The sequence below is a fragment of the Dioscorea cayenensis genome, chromosome 5 (assembly GCF_009730915.1).
Source record: "Dioscorea cayenensis subsp. rotundata cultivar TDr96_F1 chromosome 5, TDr96_F1_v2_PseudoChromosome.rev07_lg8_w22 25.fasta, whole genome shotgun sequence".
Lineage (NCBI taxonomy): Eukaryota > Viridiplantae > Streptophyta > Magnoliopsida > Dioscoreales > Dioscoreaceae > Dioscorea > Dioscorea cayenensis.
The window spans coordinates 26,858,180-26,878,408 of NC_052475.1; the positions used below are offsets into that span (position 1 = coordinate 26,858,180).

Consider the following 20,229-nt stretch of genomic DNA (forward strand, 5'->3'; position numbering starts at 1 on the left):
GGTGTTGTAGTAATTTAAATATCTCATTTTCTATTATAGCTAGATGTATTGTAGTTAACTTATTATAACTAAAGAAATCAAGCTCTAGCTTTACATTAATAATTCTAGCAAGCTTGATAAATGAAGCTCAATGTAAGTTTAACTAAAGCCTGGGTTCAGTTAAAATAGTGTCAAGCAAAGCTTGCATATAACAAAGCTCATCATGAATACAATTCTATATCCTATAAAGAAAATAAGATGACTAATAGATGTTTATTTAAATGGTAATGCTTAAGTTGCTTGAGTAGATAATTTCGAGTTTAAATTTGTATACGAGAAAAACACTCACCAACAACATTTACTACCTCTTTACAGAGCTCTCAACGTATTGTCCCGCAATGTGAACCAATGTCAAATAGTTAAGGCACAACTTGAATTTAAACAAAATAAAATAAAGTTGACGTTATATATATATAATAATAATAATAAAAGGATGAAAGGAAAAGGTTGAAATGGGATTGCTTGAAATGGAAATTTGCAAGTTGATGTATATGTGTGTGATTGCATTGAAAATTGGAAGTGAAGGGGGCTTTCTAGGAAGGAAGCCAGTTGTGCTCCTTTTGCTTGTTTTCATGTCCGGGTGTTACTTTCTGGTTTTAGGGTGGTACCATTCGTCCTTAGTTTTGTCTTCTCCCTTAACTTTTCCTTTCTCTTGTCCACTCCACTTCTATCTTTTCAACCTCTCACTTCTTATATTTTCCTTTTTCTTTAACAAGATGTGTTATTTTGTTTATTTATTCATTTATATTATAAATATTAACAAATCTATTGAACTTATGTTTCACCACCTCTTTATTTGGAAAAGTTGCTTTCTTTTTACTATTTTTATTCATATATGTATATATAATCAGCATTTTGTGATTATTTCAACACATAAACTACTTACATTGGTCAAATCACTTAATCAATACTTAAATGTGAAGAAATATATCAAGGAAAGACATTAAGATGTAGATAAAACATTAATAATCCTATCAATTCTAGCCAAAAGGCAATAAACTAAACTCTTCTCTCTTTATAACATTAACTTGAATTTAAGCTTTGAAAATTCAATGTTGTTAGCGTCTAGTCTCAATCTTTGTGACATCTCTATCTACTTGAAAAGCAAAACTAGTTTTGGCTTTTTGTTTAATATTCATGTGTCGATGTAATGAATCAATCATCATGGTATCATGTTTTTGTGAGGTTCCGGTATTATTTTGTAAGGATATGACGAAATGGCGGCACCTTCCACACCTCTAGTCCTTGAGTTGAGACGTAACATACCAAATTGATAGTTTGAGTCAAATAAAAAAACATAATTAGTGGACTTTAAGAAAAGAATTAACATCGGATGATAATTAGTTGAAGATAATTAGAACAATATGGATCGAGACATTCTTAATAAAAATAGTACTTGTGAACTCATTCAACAATTTGCTACAATAAATTACTTCAAAAATTTTCAAAGATTGTGACACAATGAAATGACGCGATGCCGGCACCTTCCATATTTTTTAATCTTTTTAAGGTTACGTTCTTTATTTGGCTACATGCAAACCTTAATATTTTGTAGTTTAGGACATTGTCAAAAAGAAAGGAAGATGGATTTGTTCTCTTTCTTTGTACTTGATGTTACAAAAATCATATTTATTGATAAAAAATAAATTATGAATGAAACATAAATTTTCATAAATTAATTTTTATTAGGCTAATAGCTTACCAAAAAAAAAAGAGTAAATCTAACAAAAATTATTATAAACTAAGACACTAATTCTTATATCTGATCTCAAAGATCATTAAATTAGAATAATTAAAACTCAACATTAGCATAAATAAATCTCAGAATGATATTCACTTGAGCAAAACATAATAGATATTTCAAGAGATATCATAATTCCTTTTATTTATTTCATTTCATTGTAAAACTCTTGACATAATCTTGTATGGCAGCAAATATAATACCTTAATAATATAACAAAATTACTCTTCTTTCTCTTTTCTAATTTTCTAATTTATGTTAACATTGTTTCATAACCTAAAGTTCAAGACTACACCATTAATTAACAAGCTTTAATGTAGTTGTTGCTATCAAGGAATGCATTTATATTTTCATATATAACATTGTTTTATAAACATTAATGATTCCTATTTGATAAGGTTAGGTTTTGGCTAGAAGTGTCAACTCTATTATCTTAGTGAACATGATAAAATTTATCAAGATAACATCATATACAATAAAAAAAAAAATCAATTCAATGGGTTTATATAGATTTAAATTTGATACAATAAACAAAGTATTAAAACAAGATCACTTATTAATAATAATGAAATGTCTAATAAAATAAAGTATGCCAATATAAAGAGAAACCAAGAAATAGAATTTAGTTTGTTATGAATTGAAAAGATTAGTAGTGTGAGTGGTTACTTAGCAATATACAAGAGTTCTCTGACAAATGGTAGGTATGATTACTGGTTTTCAAAGTTAAATAGCAAAGAAGGTGCTAAAGAAGAAGACTAACAAGCAAGGGTTTGGTGAGCATGCATGCCAACAGGGGACAACCCTTGTGGTTCAACCACTGCCCTAATGGGGCCATGTTGTAACCATTATCATGACATTATACTATTCAAATTCAAATTGTTCAACTATTTATTTTATTTATTTTTTTATCTTTTTTATAAAACCGACAAACTGAACCAAACTGAAATATCATTATTTATGTACTATAATTAAATTTATATAGATTATATATATATTATAGTAAGAGAAATTAGAAAGAAATTTAGTGTTAATATTTTAATTATGAATTTTATTTAAAGGATATTAATATGATTTTGATTTAAATTTATGTAAATAAAAGGAAATGAAAGAGGTCATTGAATGAGTTCAATGGGCAACTAAATTGAATGGGTGAGCAAGAAGAGCATCATAGAATCACAAGATGGTACTGCTTCATTAATGCATGCATGAAATTTTCCTCATGGAAGTTGAATCAATTAATTCAAACTTGCCCAATTGCAATGCAACCCACCAAACTTTCATACAAGATTTTTTTTATTTTTTTTAAGAATAATTATAACATTTTCATTTAAGTTTTTAAATTTGTAATTGATTTAAAAATACACCATTTAATACATGAAGATAATAATAATGGAAATTGTTTTAATAATATATAAGCAAAAAACCAAAAATTAAATAAAACTAATAAAAAGTTGGTAATTGTTAATACATTTTTTTTAATATTGATTTATATATTCTCGATAATATTATTTATCTATGCATATTTATATAAACAAATAAATACCTATATATATATATAATTTTTTAAAAACAATTTAGCTGACTTTGGAGATATTACTAAAGAATCATATAAACAAATAATAATAATTTGGAAGATAGACAAGTAAATGCAATATTTATTTTATATATTATTGCAATTACTAATTTTTTGTGAAGGATATGCAATCAAACAATAACCAAAATTTTTATATTTATTGAAAAAATAAAAAGAATCCTAATAATTACCAAAAAAGTAAAAGAAAGGAAATAAATAAAGGTGACAAGGTTGAAGAGGAGCATGAGGTATTAGAGGCAGAATCTTTTTCACAAGCTTAGCCCTAAAGCAAAGTTAAAAACTTAGAGCAGCTCTTGACCTTCTCTCCAACTCCAAACATGCACATTTAATTATTATTTTATCCATAAACAGTGAAAAGAAACAGAATTTAAACTCAAAAACTCCAAATTAAAGAAAAGGACCAGACCTACTCCTCACTCAATTGTCTTTTTCACTATTTAACTTTTCACACAAAATAGAAACTTGAAACTATGACAAGTATGTCTTTTTCCACTTCTCTTTTATTCTATAATAATTTTAAATAATATTTATATAGAGAGAAAAAAAGGGAGAATAAAATCTCTTATTCTAACGGGTGTTTTAGAAACTTATATTTCACTATAAATTCTTTTTTTATAAATAACTTACCTTTGGTTGTTGGGTGTTAAATCAGGATTAAGGTTTTATTCTGTCTTTTTATTACTTGTCTAAGCACACAAGCATACTGTTATGGAAATTATATTAGTTTATTTTGAAATTTTTAAAAAAGTGTATTTTATTATTTTTTAATCAGTTTAGTTTTAAGATATGTGTGATAATATGAACAAGAAAATAAAACAAAGCTCTTTTTCTTCTTGTCTTTATCACTGTTACTTTCACTGTTTAAGAGATGAGACTGGTACTTAACAAAGCCTCTCTCAGTGCTCACTACTAGTATTAAATTTCACGGAAAAACACTCAAAATAATTTTTATTTATTCTTGGGTGTATGCGCATCTGATTCTATGTTAAGTGGGCATTGATTCGCCCTGTCTCCTTTCTTTATTGCAAGAACTATTTAAATTTCTTTTTTTTTAATTAATTATTATCCTCTACGAAAAGTTCGAAATTTATGCTCACTTTTCTTTATTTTTTTTTCTATTCTGTCCTTTTCTTGGTTATTTCTTTATTTTATTGTTTTTTAAAAACTAATTTCAAATTTCTCTCATCCGTTTCCCTTGTTACTTAACGTTTCCCGCGTTTCCCAAAATGACTCGGCAAAAACCAGCAATATAGTTTTTTTTTTCTTTTTAATTCTTTCTCTACTGCGATTTATTTGTTTTACTCTTAAATAACATTAAACTTAAATTCCACATTCGTTTCCCGCACTTTAACGCGTTTCCCATACGTTTCCTAACTCTGTCTTCGGACAAACCAAAAGATACCGGGAAAGTTGAAGTAAATAAATCTAAAAACACAAAAATAAAACTGAGATTTAAACAAAAATTCTTTAAAAAAACTATGTACATTACTATACAAAAATGGGGAAAAAAAAAGAGAAAATATTACTAGTTAATCCAGCGATCCAATGGCGCGCACTGAGCTTTATGAGAGAGTTTCCAATCAAGTGCTTGGCACGCGCGAGAACAGTAGTTAACGAGGCCACAAACGGAGCAACGACGGAATTCGTGACGGCGTGTCTCAGGACGGCCGCAACCCACGTGCGAACAGAGACGGAGACCGTCAGGTTCAAGACGGCGTGAACTGAACCAGTCGATGAGGAAACGGTTCGCGGGGTGCGGGTCGAGTGGGGGAATGGCACACCCGAAGTCCGATAAGAGAGGACAAGCGGATCCAGAGGAGGATCCGATAAGGGGGAGGGAGAGAGGGTGGGAGAGGGCGGCGGCGAGTTCGCGGGCGTTGGCGTGGAGGAGAAAACGGCGGCCGTCGGGGACGGAGCGGCGCACACCGTATCCGTCCTGGAGACAGTGACCGAGCTCGCGAAGGGCGTCGACGTGGCTGAGAAGGGCGGCGCGGGCGCAGAGCGCAGCACCGGCGCGGAGGTCTTTGTCGGACTTGGAGCCGCCGCTGCCGTTGAACTGGATGACGGCTAGAGAGTAGAGAGCCGGCGGGTGAGAGGACATGGCGGCTCGCGCCATCAGCGACGCGCCGCTCCCTCGGCTCCCCAAGCAGTAGAACCGGATCTGAGATAAAAAATAGGAAAAAATAATTGATTTTTTTTTATATATAAAAAGGGTTTTGGATAACTTTTGGGGTTTTCGTCTTCAAAAAATTGAATTTTTAGAGAAAAAAATTGGGAGTTCTATAAAAATTTATTGGAAAATTAAGTAAACAAATTAAGGGAATTAGGTTTAGAAATTCGTAGAAAGTGGGAAGGAGGAAGGTGAACTGGTGAAGCAAGGAACAAACCATGCCGAGAGTGTAGCAAGCTTCAAGATTGCCGGCATCAGCACAGAGCTTCAAGAAGCGATGAGCCGATCCCGACCAATTCTTAGCCCTAATCGCCAGCGAGTTCTTCGAAGCTTTCGATAGAACCAACGGATTCATCCCCAAACCATTGAATCTCTTGCACCTGAACCCAAAATAGACCATCCTTCAATCAAAATCAAAACCAAAAACACCAAAAGGGAAAGAGAGAGACGGTACGTGATGAGGACGTTGACGAGATCAGAAGGAGAGGAGGCGGAGACGGCGAGCTTCGAAAGGATGGAGAGGACGAGGTCATCATGAAGCCATTCGAAGAACTCCGTTCGGTCGCCGGGGCGAAACCGTTTGCGGGGCGGATCTTGTGTTCGCGAAGATCCGAATCCGAAGGGGTTTCGTCGTTTGAGACTCTCGTTATTCCCAGTGGCGTCGTTATCGGATCCGGGTTTCGGGTATGCCCCGCCGCTCCGAGTCCGCATGACTGACGATGCGAGGCCGACGAAGCTCGAGACGTTGGAGAATTTAAGAGACGGGTTGGAGAGAGATCATAATTAATAATTATTTTTTTTAAAAGGATTTAATTATTAAAAAAAATATATAGAGAAAGAAATTTTCATGTGATGACGGTTTTACCCTCACTTAACTGCAAGTAATTACGTTATCACCCACACGGTCAAAGTCTGGGTTTTGACCGGAGGGTCCGTCCGTTGCTTTCCTCGAAGGAAATCTAACACCAAAACCCACGTTCACTTTTTATTTTCATTTTTATTTTTTCTTTTATAATTTTAGTCTCTTGAGATTATGAATTATTTTTTAAGGAATAAATAAATAAATACATAATTTGCAAATGAAATGGTCCTGGGTTAGATTCATTTTTAATGCAGTAAATTAAAGTATTTAGTTTATTCATTCCTTTTTTTTTAATTATTTTTTAAATATAATTTATTATTTATTATTTTGTTAAAACACAAAGTTAAAGTATTTAATTTCTAATTCCATACATGTGGACCAAGAGTTTATTTTTTGTGTATATATATTTGTGATTAAAATAAATTAAAGAAAAACGTGGTTCAGTTGAATGAATGGAAAATTAAAACTCGCTAGAATAAGGGTAACAAACTTCAGTTACATGCAAAGACTGAGTTTGCATATGAATAAATTCATTGGAAACCAAATAAGAAATTGATGCTGTAGAGAGAATTCAGGTCAAATTTTCAAAGTGAGACTCTTTGTTCAGTTATTTTCTTGACTTCATCCAAACAACTTAAGTTGAAAAAATGATGTTCTTGATTTTAGGGCACATATATGACTTTTTGTTTCTTACCCAACAGAAGTGTGCCATGAATTAGGGTTTATTTTTCAATCTGTTATCATAAGCAACAGAGAAAGATTGAATATTTTTGTATTTTTATTTTTTATAAATAAATCAAATTTAGAAAATTTTGATAATTATTATTTAAAATAGAGAAAATAACTATAACGATCCAGTAAAAAATGAAATTATTAATGTCTTGACTATTGAATTTTTATTTTTATTTTTATAGTCAATAATTTTTATCGAGAAACTAACTATGTTTTATGTGTGATTTTAAAATCTTGAAGATCAAATTTTTTTATATAAACTTAATCAAATGAGTTATTAATTTTATTAAGTTGTGAATCTCATTTCACATAATTAGAGCACCTAATGTAAGGGTCAAGATAGCAAAGTTTTGATTCCTTTCGGAAGGAGTTAATTAAGGTAATCATATTGCTTGTATTATGATTATTTTTTTAAAAAAGGAAAAACGTACAACACATTGAATGCATGTTATTTTTATGTTTGTTTTAAAAAATAAAATACATGAACTATGAGATGAAATGGACCACCTTCTCCATGATAAGTAGATGCCTTGTAAGCAAAAACATTCCATACTCTACTTCAATTATTGACTTGATTTTTATTTTTTATATCTTTTTGAGGATAATTTGAATTTGTAGTGGATGAAGGGTAAACAAAAAAAAAGATGATTAATTTTTCTTGGGTGCTTGAGAAAAAAACATATAAGTAATTGCAAAATTTACAATTGCAAATATACCCTTCTATATTAAGAGTATGAGTACTATGAGAGGATACATATGGATGTGTTAGTGTAGAATATTAGTCTCTCAAGTCACACATAATTGCAAATTTCCCTAAGGTTTATTTAATACATTAATCTATAAAAATATATTATTTACACTACTTTTGTACAAAAACACAAACTAAGAAGTGAAATTATTCAAGGTATTATTAATAACTTATTGGCTTAAGGTTTTATCAATGTATTAGATAGGTTGTTGTTCGATGTAGCTAATTATTTATTTTCTTTCTATTTAGAAAAAAAAAATCGGAGGTTTGCAAGTAACTAACAATAAAAGTTGTTTACATGATTAAGTTATTGGTTAGTATTATTAAGTTCAAATGATTAATTGGATTAGCGTCGTGAGTTGTTTACTATCTATATGATAAATTTGAGTGAAAAATTTACAAGTTTAGAACAATAGTCTTTAATTAATAGATAACTTCTTGTTTATGATCCATATCGATCGATAATAAGCTTAATGAGTAAACTAAAATACATAGTTTCAACTTAGGTTTTAACTTTGGCTCATATTTTCTGGACATATATGGTTCAAAATACTAGTTAATTAAGTGTTTTTATAAACTTTTTACATTGTGGACCATGTACCAATCATTAATAAAGTTTAATGATCTTTTTTAATAAAAAAAACCCTAAATAGATCACCATAGTCATAGACTCGTAGGTTAAGCATTCTCTAGAGATAGGAAGAAAGGAATGGAAAGTTTCTTCATATTTGAGCAAATCAATCTAAGATAGTTATAGCCCTACAAGAAAAAAAGAAAGAAAAAGAAAAATAAAAGTTATGATGCTTAAAGAGTTAATCTCAAGATCGAACACTAAAATGGCACACAAACCAAACCTTGATCTTTTGAGATACGATACCAAATCCTAAAATGGCATGTGGAAAAACACAAAGATAAGACTAGTTGGTTGTGATTTAGTGAGGGATTAGACATGCCAATGCCATTAATATAAGGTCACTTTTAGGTAAATTTAATGGTCTATTTAGGGTTTCGGTTTGATATATTTAAGATTAGTGGTGATTATGGTTTTGGAGGTGCCGGCATGGTGTCACCTCTAAGTAAAATAATAAAAAGGCTTGGTCACAATATGACATACATGATATAAAATTAATGCATATAGTGACTTCAAAAGATGAAGAGCAAGCAGAGAAAACAATGGAGGTTGACTAGTAGAGTCATTCATAACCATGTAAATTAGTCACTTTATTAATTATTTACTTTACTTTGGAATGATTAACTAGTTGGCTACTAATTGATTTTTTTTTCAAGTAGAATTTATTATGTATTCATTTCGGTAATTTTTTTGATGTATCAGTTTTTATATTTTTTTTATTTTACTTTAAAAAAACCCATGAAGTTGCATGTTTATTTATAAAATGTTTTTTAAGTGCATTATGTGCCCACATATATCATGTGAAAATCACATGATGTGCGATTTTGCATGAATATTCAAAACATAGTTTTAAAAGCATCAAAATTATCTTTAGGGATGGATGTGCAAAAAAAAATACAATAAATAGGAAAGACCATTGTAAATATTTATTTTTATTAATATATATACACACATCAATCATCTTCTTGTCTATTAGCATCAAATTTTCTATGTAAAATATTTTTGTATTATAAAAAAAAAGAATTCAAACTTTAACTTATATAAAGTAAGTGTATGTGTTGAGATAATAACTTTACATATATGCATGTTCCGGACACATGGCAATTTTTTCTATATTTTTCCCTCTACACTCCTCTCGGTTAAAAAATAAAAAATAAAAAAATAAAGTATTGAATCAATATCATCGAATGGTAGTATGGTTGTTTCCTAACATTTGCCAAACAAAACTAGGATCACCTCTTACTTTGTACACCATCGAATTTATTACTTTAATTTTGTATCTAAAAAAACATATATATATATATATATATATATATATATATAAACATAATAATTTAACCATGAGGAATATGATTACTTAGCTATGCAGTGGATGACAATAAAAGAGGTGTACTAGTATTACTTTCTCCATCTCAATTGATTAGCAAATTTAAAGCACACTTAGCCATTCAAATTCAAAGCAGCGTTTCCACCATTAACCCTTTACTCTTTATTCTCCCACTCTACCCTTCTGTTTTATTTTTTATTTTTATTTTTATAATTTTTTGTTTCGCATTAACCTTTATCTTTCCTTCTTTTTTCCTTTGTTCGTTTTTAGATATGAAAGCATGGTTGGTGCCACATGTTCTTTTTTTTTTAAAAAAAAAAGTAAATTGTTGATATATAGATACATATATATAGATCCAAAGCTTAGTGGTCAGACATTAATGATGTTGATTAAATTTTTTTCACTTGGTAAATATCATCACTATTTATTAGTGAATAATATAATATATTAATATGTTTTTAAAAAATTATTTTCCTTGATAAACACTTGGATAGTTTTCCCACGTGTTAAAAATTAACATTAGTTTACATCTCCATCGCACGCGTTTCATCACGTGCAGTTGACACAACGCCGCACCTGCTCTGTGGAAACTTTATGGGGTTATCCCTGAAATTATTATTTAATACAAGTCCTAACTTCTTACTTTTATGAACTTTCATTTTTTTTATTTAAAAAAATTATCATTCACTCGTTTTCAAATTAAAAGAGTTCCAAACATCAAAATAAATATTGATTAAAAGCAAGAATGCCCACGAATATAAATATAAAATTATTTTAAGATTGAATAATTCTTTCAATCTTATATCAATCACTGTTTTATATTCATTTTTTTTAATATCTTTTTATTCTCTATAAATATTGTTTTATTAGTGCACGAAAATATCAACATTACATACCTTCTCTTTTGATTAGAGAAAAAAAAAAAATTAATCTTTCTTGAATGTTTTGAAAATAAAGATAATTAATTAAGATTGATATAAAAAAACTCTTATCTTACAATGAAATGTTTTTTTGGTTTTATAATATGCATAAATTGAAAATGAGTCAAAGCTAATATAATATGAATTAAATAATAATGTTTTTTTACTAATAAAGTTCAAATTTCAATAACAACCAAACACCATACTATATATATTTGCTACAATAATTAATTAATTAATTAATTAATTTTCTTTTCCATGAACTCTCTTCTCAAGATCTCCTTATTCCATGTTCCACATTCCTTTATTCCATTATTCTTGGCACAAGGTCCTTGGATTGTTTAACTGTTAATTAATTATTGCTTAGATATTCCTTTTTAAAATTTTTTATTTTTAAAAGGAGGAGAATAAGGGAAGGAGATGTTACTTAACATATCCTACTTTGTTCCCTGCATAGTTACACTGACTTAAATCACAAGCTTCATTGCTTTGCTTTGCTTCAACTTGTTTTAATTATTTCATCATTGGAAAACTCAAACTTAATCTCTTATTCTTCTGGTTTGTATATGCTATTTGAAGACTTTTTAAGGGCTAACAAGTAATTAAAACAACAAATAACTAGTAAATTTTGATAATTCTTATCTAATGTTTTTTGGATTTTTAAAGACACTAAAGTAAAAGATTTATTTGACAGTAATTGTGTTTTTTTAACCTTCCAAGAGAGCTCCTGTCCTTAAAATGGCCATGCAATATATACATTTATATACATATAATCAGAAAATTAGCTTTGAAAAATAACTCATGTTAAATTTTTGAGGCAAAAGTTTGATACTAATATATTATCTTCTATCAAAAGTTTTGAGTAAAAATTAATAAATAAATAAACAAATTGAATGATCAAACATATACATATCATATCTTTTCCGATGATTAAGCTTTTATATAAAAGTCATTTAAATTTTTATATATGTTAAGTATGTTGTTTTTATGTAAAACTCTCTGAATGAACTAAAAATGCCCTCTTTTTTCTGTATAAGTGTGTTCGTTTAAAAAAGACTCAAGAGAGCCTTGATCTACCTTATTTCATATGCCTTTCACCTCCTCCATGAGGATGATCCTCTGGATTCATTATTATACCAAGGGCTTGGTACCATATCTTATAAAACAAATAGTGGATATTCCCTACACAAGTCGAAAAAAAGGTTTTTGACCTCTCGGGCCTCGGCTTGTCTTTTAAGCTTTTTGGGCAGGGGGAATAGGGGATTGCTATCATCACCCTTTCTCCTATTGTATATGAAAAAGAAAAAGTGAGCGGAGCCAATTCTTATACTAACACCAATGACTATTTAGTTTATTGATATCGGATCCCTATATCAAATCTAAAAGTCCAGGTAAGATGAGCACATAAGTGTTTATTAAGTTTGTGGTTGTACTTCACCCATTTGTCAAAATAAATAAATAATAATAATAAAATAAAATAAAAAAAATAATCTTTATGCTAACATGTATACCTGGAGTTATTATTTAGGACTCAATGTTAATAATTTAAATTCTTATACTTGCCCATGTGTAACTTGTTCAAATATAGAACTCCAATCAATAAATTATTTTTCATGTTTTTTTATACCTATCATGCATGGGTGTAATTTAGAGTTTGTGCAAAATCCTCTAAATCAATAGTTTGCAATTTTACATCAATCATCTGATTTCCATTTGTACTCTCTAAATCTATAATTTCAATTCTTATATTCATGTGTCTACAAATTTCCTACTTGAACCTATTGAACTGATTGGGCCATGTACATTCCCAGATGAAGGCCATCAAAATTTTCTTGTTGGGCTAAATTGTACATCTGGCCCACTTAAAGATAACATTGTTTTGGGTGTTAGGATAGAATGTAATTTCTTGTTTGTAAAAAGTAATTATAAAATGTTTTAAATGGTGGAATAATTATAAGTCAAAATGGATGGAGGATTGCGGGGAATTTTCAATGTATAACCAACGAAAAATTATTGTATTGAATTAGAGTTGAATAACACAAAATGAAGTGTTTGACCGTAGAGTGTCATTCAAATAGAAATATAGTTAATATTTGATAGTAATTAATTCAAGATTATATGATATAAAGTTATAAATAGAGTTAATTCGTCTTTGTAGTAATATGATTTATTCTAATATTATTTTTATTGATAATTAGTTCACAAGATTTAGACTATTGACACACTGTAATTTATACTATAGATTATTCATATATTTGTTTTTTTAATAAATACGACAAATGCAATTGGTTAGAGGTGTGTCAAGAACGGAAGATTAGTATAAATTAATTCATATAATTTAAATGATAAATATTTTAAATTTAAATAATTATTTATCTTATGTTTGTCAAATTTAAATATGAGTAGTTTTTTCAAATTTATTTTTTTTAATTTTTTGGTAAATAATATGTCATAATAAATAATTATCAATTACTGAGAAATAGCCAATCTCATAAATTGAACTAAAAATCCCAAAATTTATGTGATGGCACATGTATTTTTAAGTTATTAACTCTACGACTGTGTACTTCCATATTTCAGTTTCCCAAATTTAAGGTCTTATTTATTTATTAATTAATTAATTTTTATTTCTTATATATATATATATATTATATCGTTGATGGTTGATAAATGATAACTTTATCTTAGGTTTATCCAGACAGGTCCCTTCCCTCTTTAGCGGATCGGACTTAAAATTACAAATCACCCGATCCGATACTGGGTCCGGTCCATTGTATAGTGAACCCATTAACAAGAAGCCGTGCTTCTCCTCGCCACCGCCTCTCTTTATATGTGCTACAAATCCCGAGGTCGTCTTCAACCATCCGTTGTTCTCGATCGCCGGCCGCGCTCCTCTCTCTCAGGTACAGGCTACTGCTACTCTTCAATCTCCAAGTCTTCTCTTTTTCTTCCGTTCATGGAACCCTCCACCCAGTTCCAAACCCTAGATCCTTCATGCCCTCCGCCGCCTCCCGCTCACGAAACCCTAGATTTCCAGTACCCTCCTCCTCCTCCTCCTCCTCCTCCTCATGAATCCTTTGATAATCATCAGTACCAAGATGCGAGCCACCTTTCCTCTCAAAACCCTTCGATTACTCATGGATCTGATGCTCGAGCTCAAGCCGATCATGAAACCCTAGGTCACGCATCTGGCGAAAACCCTAACCCTACGGAAGCATCGTTGACTGCGCAAAAGCCGGTGGTATCTGAGAATGGGCTCGCTATGACTCACAGTGGCACTGACAAGGATTGCTCTGGTGGGGAGGAGGAAACTAGCAGTCGCCGCCGCCGGCGGAGCCGTTGGGACCCGCAGCCTGATTCCGAGCAGAACGCTGATGGCTCTGGTAGTGGTGCCCGGAAGCGGAAGTCCCGGTGGGCTGATGAGGAGCCGAAGCCGGTTGTTCAGCTTCCAGATTTCATGAAGGACTTCACAGCGGACCTTGACCCTGAGGTACAAGTCTTGAACGCTCGTCTTCTTGAGATCAATAGACTTTTCCAGTCGGGGATGGCCCTCGATGATCGCCCCGAGGGTGCTCGATCTCCATCTCCTGAGCCTATCTATGATAACATGGGGATTCGCATCAACACTCGCGAATACCGGGCTCGTGAGCGTCTCACAAGAGAACGGCAAGAAATCATATCTCAGCTCATAAAAAGAAACCCTGCTTTTCGGCCACCCGCAGATTACCGGCCTCCAAAGCTCCAGAAAAAGCTCTATATCCCAATGAAAGAATACCCCGGCTACAACTTCATAGGGCTGATTATTGGCCCTAGAGGGAACACCCAGAAACGGATGGAGAAAGAGACTGGTGCCAAGATTGTTATTCGTGGTAAAGGATCTGTGAAAGAAGGAAGATTGCAGCAGAAGAGGGACTTGAGGCCTGACCCGGCAGAGAATGAGGATTTACATGTGTTGGTTGAGGCTGAGACTCAGGACGCTTTGGATGCAGCTGCTGGAATGGTGGAGAAGCTGTTAACTCCAGTTGATGAGGTGCTCAACGAGCACAAAAGACAACAGTTGAGGGAGCTTGCAGCATTGAATGGGACTATCCGGGATGATGAATTCTGTCGGCTCTGTGGCGAACCTGGGCACAGGCAGTTTGCATGTCCAGCTCGAACCACTACTTTTAAAAGTGATGTACTTTGTAAAATTTGTGGTGATGGGGGCCATCCTACCATCGATTGCCCTGTGAAGGGAACAGGGAAGAAGATGGACGATGAGTACCAGAATTTCTTGGCGGAGCTTGGTGGATCAATGCCCGAGTCTTTAACTAAACAGAGTTCACCAATGGCTGCTATTGGTTCGGGTTCCTCTGGAACTGGTGTTGGAGCATCTGCGTCAAATGGTATCAAGAAAGAGTATGATGAGACTAACTTGTACATTGGTTACTTGCCACCAACTCTAGAGGATGATGGTTTGATCAGACTCTTCTCATCTTTTGGTGAAATTGTTATGGCTAAGGTCATCAAGGATCGGATCACAGGATTGAGCAAAGGTTATGGGTTTGTCAAGTACTCCAATGTGGAACAGGCCAATCAGGCCATTGCTGCAATGCATGGATATCATTTGGAAGGCAGGATAATTGCTGTGCGTGTTGCTGGCAAGCCCCCTCAGCCCACTGTGCCCCCAGGTCCTCCAGCACCCCCACCACCAGCTTATCCCACTCAAGATGCGTCTACTGGTGCCTATCCTTCTCAGCAGTATGTGTCTGGTGGGCCTATCACCACTCCTCCCCCGCCGCCTCCCGGGAGTTATGTTGGTGCACCGGTTCCTTGGGGACCACCTGTTCCACCTCCATATGCTGCATATCCTCCTCCACCCCCACCTGGTTCAAGCATGTATACCCCTGTACACCAAGGCCAACCCATGCCTCCTTATGGTTACCAATACCCTCCTCCACCCCCACCTCAGGCTCTTCCTCCTGGTGCCCCTCAAAGTACTGAAGGGATGCAAACACAGTCACACAGTGGTACTTCTGTCCCACCACCTGTGCCTGGCAGCATGTATGGAAGTTCAGCACCAGGAATTGCACCAATTGCTCCTCCTGCATATCCACCCCCTCCTTATGGGTATCAACCCTATTATACTGCTGTCCCTCCACCTGCGCCCTCAGCAAGTGTTGATCCTGTCTCAAGCTTAGCAAATGCACCATGGGCTTCAAATGCATCAGTGGCATCTCTGCCTCCCCCACCTGCTGAACAAACGACCCCCTCTGGCACTGACACAGAGTATGAAAAGTTCATGTCAGAGATCAAGTGACATGCCTATCAGAGGGCTTGCTGTCTCTGCTTTGAAAGTAAGGTTTTCATGCTCATCATTCTTTGAAAATATATACTTTTCCTTATCATGTGGCTTAGGTCAGTACACTGTTATTCATATCAGTGGGTGTTTTATTATAGATGCTCTAATGGATTTGGGAACATATAATCTCTATTGATATACATTCTCATGAATAATTTCTCTTGATATATAGCTTGGTAGGGAGACATGAAATCTATGTGCCTATAGTTATGACTTATTTATGTTGCGGCGAGCCTTTTAGAGGTGGCATGTTCTTTGTGCTTAGAAGCTGACATTATCCAAACCTTATTGTCTTTCACAAGCATACATAAAAATATGTTTGATCTAATAATTAGTTATACAGTATACTTACTAACATCATGAAGTATATTGACAAAATTAGTTAAGCTTAGTTGATATTCATCACCTTTTGAAATCCATTTCGGCCCTTAGTTTTGTATTTTTGTATACTGCAGAAATTCAATTTAGCTGGCATGTAGCATAGCACCTTGCCGCAGTTAAGTTTTGTGATAGAAGATATGCATTCATAGGAAATTTCGCATTACTTATTCGTCATGACTTGGAAATATTTATTACTAACCTGCATTTAACTGGCCTTTTTAATTGCATTAACAAGCTATTTATAGCATTGTTCATTGAAGAAATAAACCAGGATGTTCTTTAATGTATTTGATGATGCACTGCTGACATAAACTTTTGCCTAATGCTTTTATATTGTTTCAAAGAGTTAACGTTTCTCTTTGTGAAGGTCATGAGATATGTGTCAGAAGTTCGGGTGTGTCAGCCTATTTTTGTTTTACAATGCTTGGAAAAGGAAGTATGCTCTATAATACTAATTAGTTTGATCTTTTGAATACTAAATCCATGAACCTTTGTTGTACCAGTGACAGTTTTGGAACTGAGAGCAATGAACACATTGAGGACCAGTCTACTCACATTTAATCAATTAATAACTGTAACTCAAACCTTAATTATTATTCTTTACTAGTCTAAATTTTCTATGTTAGATCAGCATGGAGATTTTATGACAGGTAGGCTGTATATTTCATGGAAATATGAATTCCTCATTTGAAATGTGGCCTTCAATGTGGTCTGCATTAGCGGGTGGATACTTTTGACTGGTATCTCCTGAAGATTGAACTACTTGTTCTAGTTTTTTCTCTTTGTCCTAATAAATGGTTGCAATTATTATTATTTTGACCATTTTCCCAATTTATGTAAGCATTTATTGACATAAGTTCTGGTGATGATTGGACTTTTCTTCGCAGGCTTGAGGTTTTATGGAGATATAATCAACCTGATTTATTTGCTCTTGCTTGGCTTCAACCAGTTGGAAGTTTGGGACTCACATCTTTAACCTTGCTGTGCAGCTAATATCATTGCAGAGGCTGCTGGTCCCAAAAGCTTATTGTTTTCTGTATCATCAGGCAAAATTACTTGTTGGGTTTATCTGTTTCTTAACAATTCCTTTTGCTGGCAGATCCATATTTCTTTTGGTCTACAGGTGTACTCTACTTCAGTTCAGCGAAGACGTTATATGCTTCTTAATCTGTTCTAGTCTGAAACTGTTCACTACTGCTAATGATTTATGATGTGCTTCCTGATGGATAAACTATGCATTTGATTTGTGGCTAAGCTATATCCTAACCTGTTGATATGATTTCATTGGTAACATTTACTTTTCTGTGGTTTGTTTTGGTTATCACTTCTGGAGCTGGTTGGTGATCTTCCGTTGTCAACTTCCATGCAAGCTTTTGCCTTCTGTAAGTGAGGCAGTTTGGTTCAACTTTTACTTTTGTTTGTAGGTAAGATGTTGATGCTTCGGATTTCAGGTTGCTTGTGCTGTATTACCAACACGGATAATGGTTGTGTTTTGATTTTTTTACACTGACAAATTGCTATTATTTTCTAGTTCTTTTCACGGTTTCCAACTTAGGTATTAAATATGTTAATTTGTTGATTTGGGTGGCTACCAAGTCTCGTGAATCTTTTGCTGACCTTTTCTATCCCTTGCTGGAGTCTAACCCACTGGTACAGGATCTGCCTTCTGCTTATGCATACTTGGTATTCTAGCAGACTACGCTAGTAAAATTTTGTAGCTTTTCTAGTATTGAGTTTCATCAACTCCTTGTGACACAACTTGATTTTACTTCTGGAATGTTTTACATAATTGTGACAAAGGAAAGATTTTGTTGCTCTTTATGATGGGTAGGTTGGTAATGCGGGTTACTTTTAGCATAAGGCTACTGTCAGTGTAATGACTTTCTATAGCTTTTTGATGTTTCTTTTTTTCTTACCCTTTTTTTTTTAATGTTTTCTGGAAGCTTCCGTCTTCGATCCCATTGGCATATGATCCAAGTACTTCTAACATTATGTATTTGCCAATGTAAAAAATAGCTAATATCTACTAACATATTATCAAGGTTCAACAGGAAATTCTTCTTTTCTCTTCTTTCTTGACCTTTTGAATTTATTTATTTAGAGGTAGCCGGGCAGACAAGGTTCATTCATCATGAGATCTTGGTATAGGTAGATGTACATTTAATCATGACACTGAGCTCACTGGCGAGCAGTCTTATTTCATGTGTTGCTGCCCGTTTATTCCACATAATGGTAATTGTTTACATAACTATTATTTCACCAGATTTGGTGCTACTAATGCCAGCAGATTTTAATTTCCGATGCAGGATAACACCAACAGGGAAAGAATCTCTTTGAACCTGTTCATGTCGTATGGAGCATAACAAATTTTCATTGTTCCGTGCTTTTTTTATTTTTGTGAACTCTGATTTATGATTTTGACTGTTTGAACTGCCCGGGAGTGAGGGGAGTGTTTCATTCTTTGTTGAACTGTTTGAACTGTTTCATCTCTATGAAGTTTTGAGGCCTTTTTGCAGGTAGTTCAAGTGAAGTATATATCGTGGTTCTAGTGTTGAATTTATGGCCTGTCTTATTGACATCCACCCTATAAATCTTGGGGGTTTATGCTTTAGGGCTGTAGCTGCCGCTATGGTTCCTAGATAGATGCTGGTCAGAAAAGCCTATAGGTACCAATGTAATTTTGGGTTTACAACTGACTGGAAGGTCTAGGGTGTTGGTCTTGAAGTTTTTTACGTTGGACACAGTTTCATACCGAAAATGGCCCCATGTGATTTCTATTTTAACCCATTATTAGATCACTCCTATTTTAACCTTATTTGGTTCAGCTGTTTGCCAAAACATGCCCCACATATGTTTGTTTTCCTTGGTTTGACCGCACCATTCTGAATTGACAGTTGCAAACTCTGAATTTTAGGATTGTTCAGAGAATGTTTTTCCTGAAGTGTATTATTAGTTGATCAACAGAAAATGTGAAATAGCAATGCTAGGTTATTTCCTGGACTTTTTTATTTTTATAGGTGTCTTAGGATGATTCTTCCGCTGATGATCTTGTGTGTGTGTGTATTTCTTTATTTTGTAACGCTTACGAAGTGTTGCTTACGCATTGTGGTGGCAATTTCACATGCAACTTGAAGTTTTGCTAACTGCTCACAGTTGATTGATCTCTTGAAGCTCAGGGGTGGTACATGAGAAACAAATATGTGCTCCCAAAAGTTTGATTCTGGGAAAGATTGCCGGTCTTTTTCTGAAGGCGAACTCCATTTGCGCAATGCTAAGCTATTCTTAGTTTAATGTCAAACAGTTAAATGAGGGATTCTAGCTTTGATTTTGTACTGTTGTGTGAAAGGTGTTGGAAATGCAAATGTAAATTTGCCAAATACATATTGCCAGGAACACCACTGGATCTGGAAAGAACTGGAGGCGGTTTGGGAACATGTTCTCTATATTTTTGCTAGTTGTTTACTCCTCTCAAATGGAACCTTGTCCCACCCCATTTTATTTTTGTTGTCTTGCCGTGCATGAACAAATGTTTTTGCCACTTGAGGTGGCATTTTGCTCCGAAACATGTCTTGCAGTTGTTGTCTCAATTGCGTAGGAGCAAGCAGCTTTTTTTATCATGATAGTTCTTCCGTTACAGCATATGATTAAACGAGGGTAAACTTTTTGGATACAACATCATCTTTTCATAATTATAACCTTAAATCTCATAGTGTTTTTGGTAAAGTTTTTTATGAACAAAATAT

General features: G+C 33.5%; 2 protein-coding genes and 1 long non-coding RNA gene across 3 annotated transcripts; 2 read left to right on the plus strand and 1 right to left on the minus strand.

Moving 5' to 3' along the window:
* Window positions 1-4,858: 4,858 nt before the first annotated feature.
* LOC120260518 (F-box protein At1g67340-like) lies at window positions 4,859-6,313 on the minus strand. The gene is made up of 3 exons (XM_039268004.1): window positions 5,999-6,313; window positions 5,762-5,924; window positions 4,859-5,535 (listed from the first exon to the last, which is right to left on the minus strand). Exons 1-3 carry the CDS (start codon window positions 6,253-6,255, stop codon window positions 4,900-4,902), a joined length of 1,056 nt encoding a protein of 351 aa, XP_039123938.1. The 5' UTR covers window positions 6,256-6,313; the 3' UTR covers window positions 4,859-4,899.
* A 7,238-nt stretch (window positions 6,314-13,551) lies between these two features.
* On the plus strand, window positions 13,552-17,662 carry LOC120261484 (splicing factor-like protein 1). The gene is made up of 2 exons (XM_039269397.1): window positions 13,552-16,100; window positions 17,374-17,662. The coding sequence occupies exon 1, from the start codon at window positions 13,595-13,597 to the stop codon at window positions 16,061-16,063; it is 2,469 nt and encodes an 822-aa protein (XP_039125331.1). The 5' UTR covers window positions 13,552-13,594; the 3' UTR covers window positions 16,064-16,100; window positions 17,374-17,662.
* Window positions 17,663-17,707: 45 nt separating this feature from the next.
* On the plus strand, window positions 17,708-19,918 carry LOC120261485. The gene is made up of 2 exons (XR_005536609.1): window positions 17,708-18,718; window positions 18,793-19,918. It is a non-coding gene; the product is annotated as an uncharacterized LOC120261485 (long non-coding RNA).
* Window positions 19,919-20,229: the final 311 nt, after the last annotated feature.

Bases quoted from the DNA above. Each gene is read 5' to 3' on its own strand.
- LOC120260518 (XM_039268004.1), bottom strand. From the start codon at position 6,255: ATGCGGACTCGGAGCGGCGGGGCATACCCGAAACCCGGATCCGATAAC. The intron at 5,925-5,998 runs GTACCGTCTCTC...TTTTGGGTTCAG, and splicing joins CTCGTCAACGTCCTCATCAC to GTGCAAGAGATTCAATGGTT. The intron at 5,536-5,761 runs GTTTGTTCCTTG...TTTTTATCTCAG, and splicing joins CTTGCTACACTCTCGGCATG to ATCCGGTTCTACTGCTTGGG.
- LOC120261484 (XM_039269397.1), top strand. From the start codon at position 13,595: ATGTGCTACAAATCCCGAGGTCGTCTTCAACCATCCGTTGTTCTCGAT.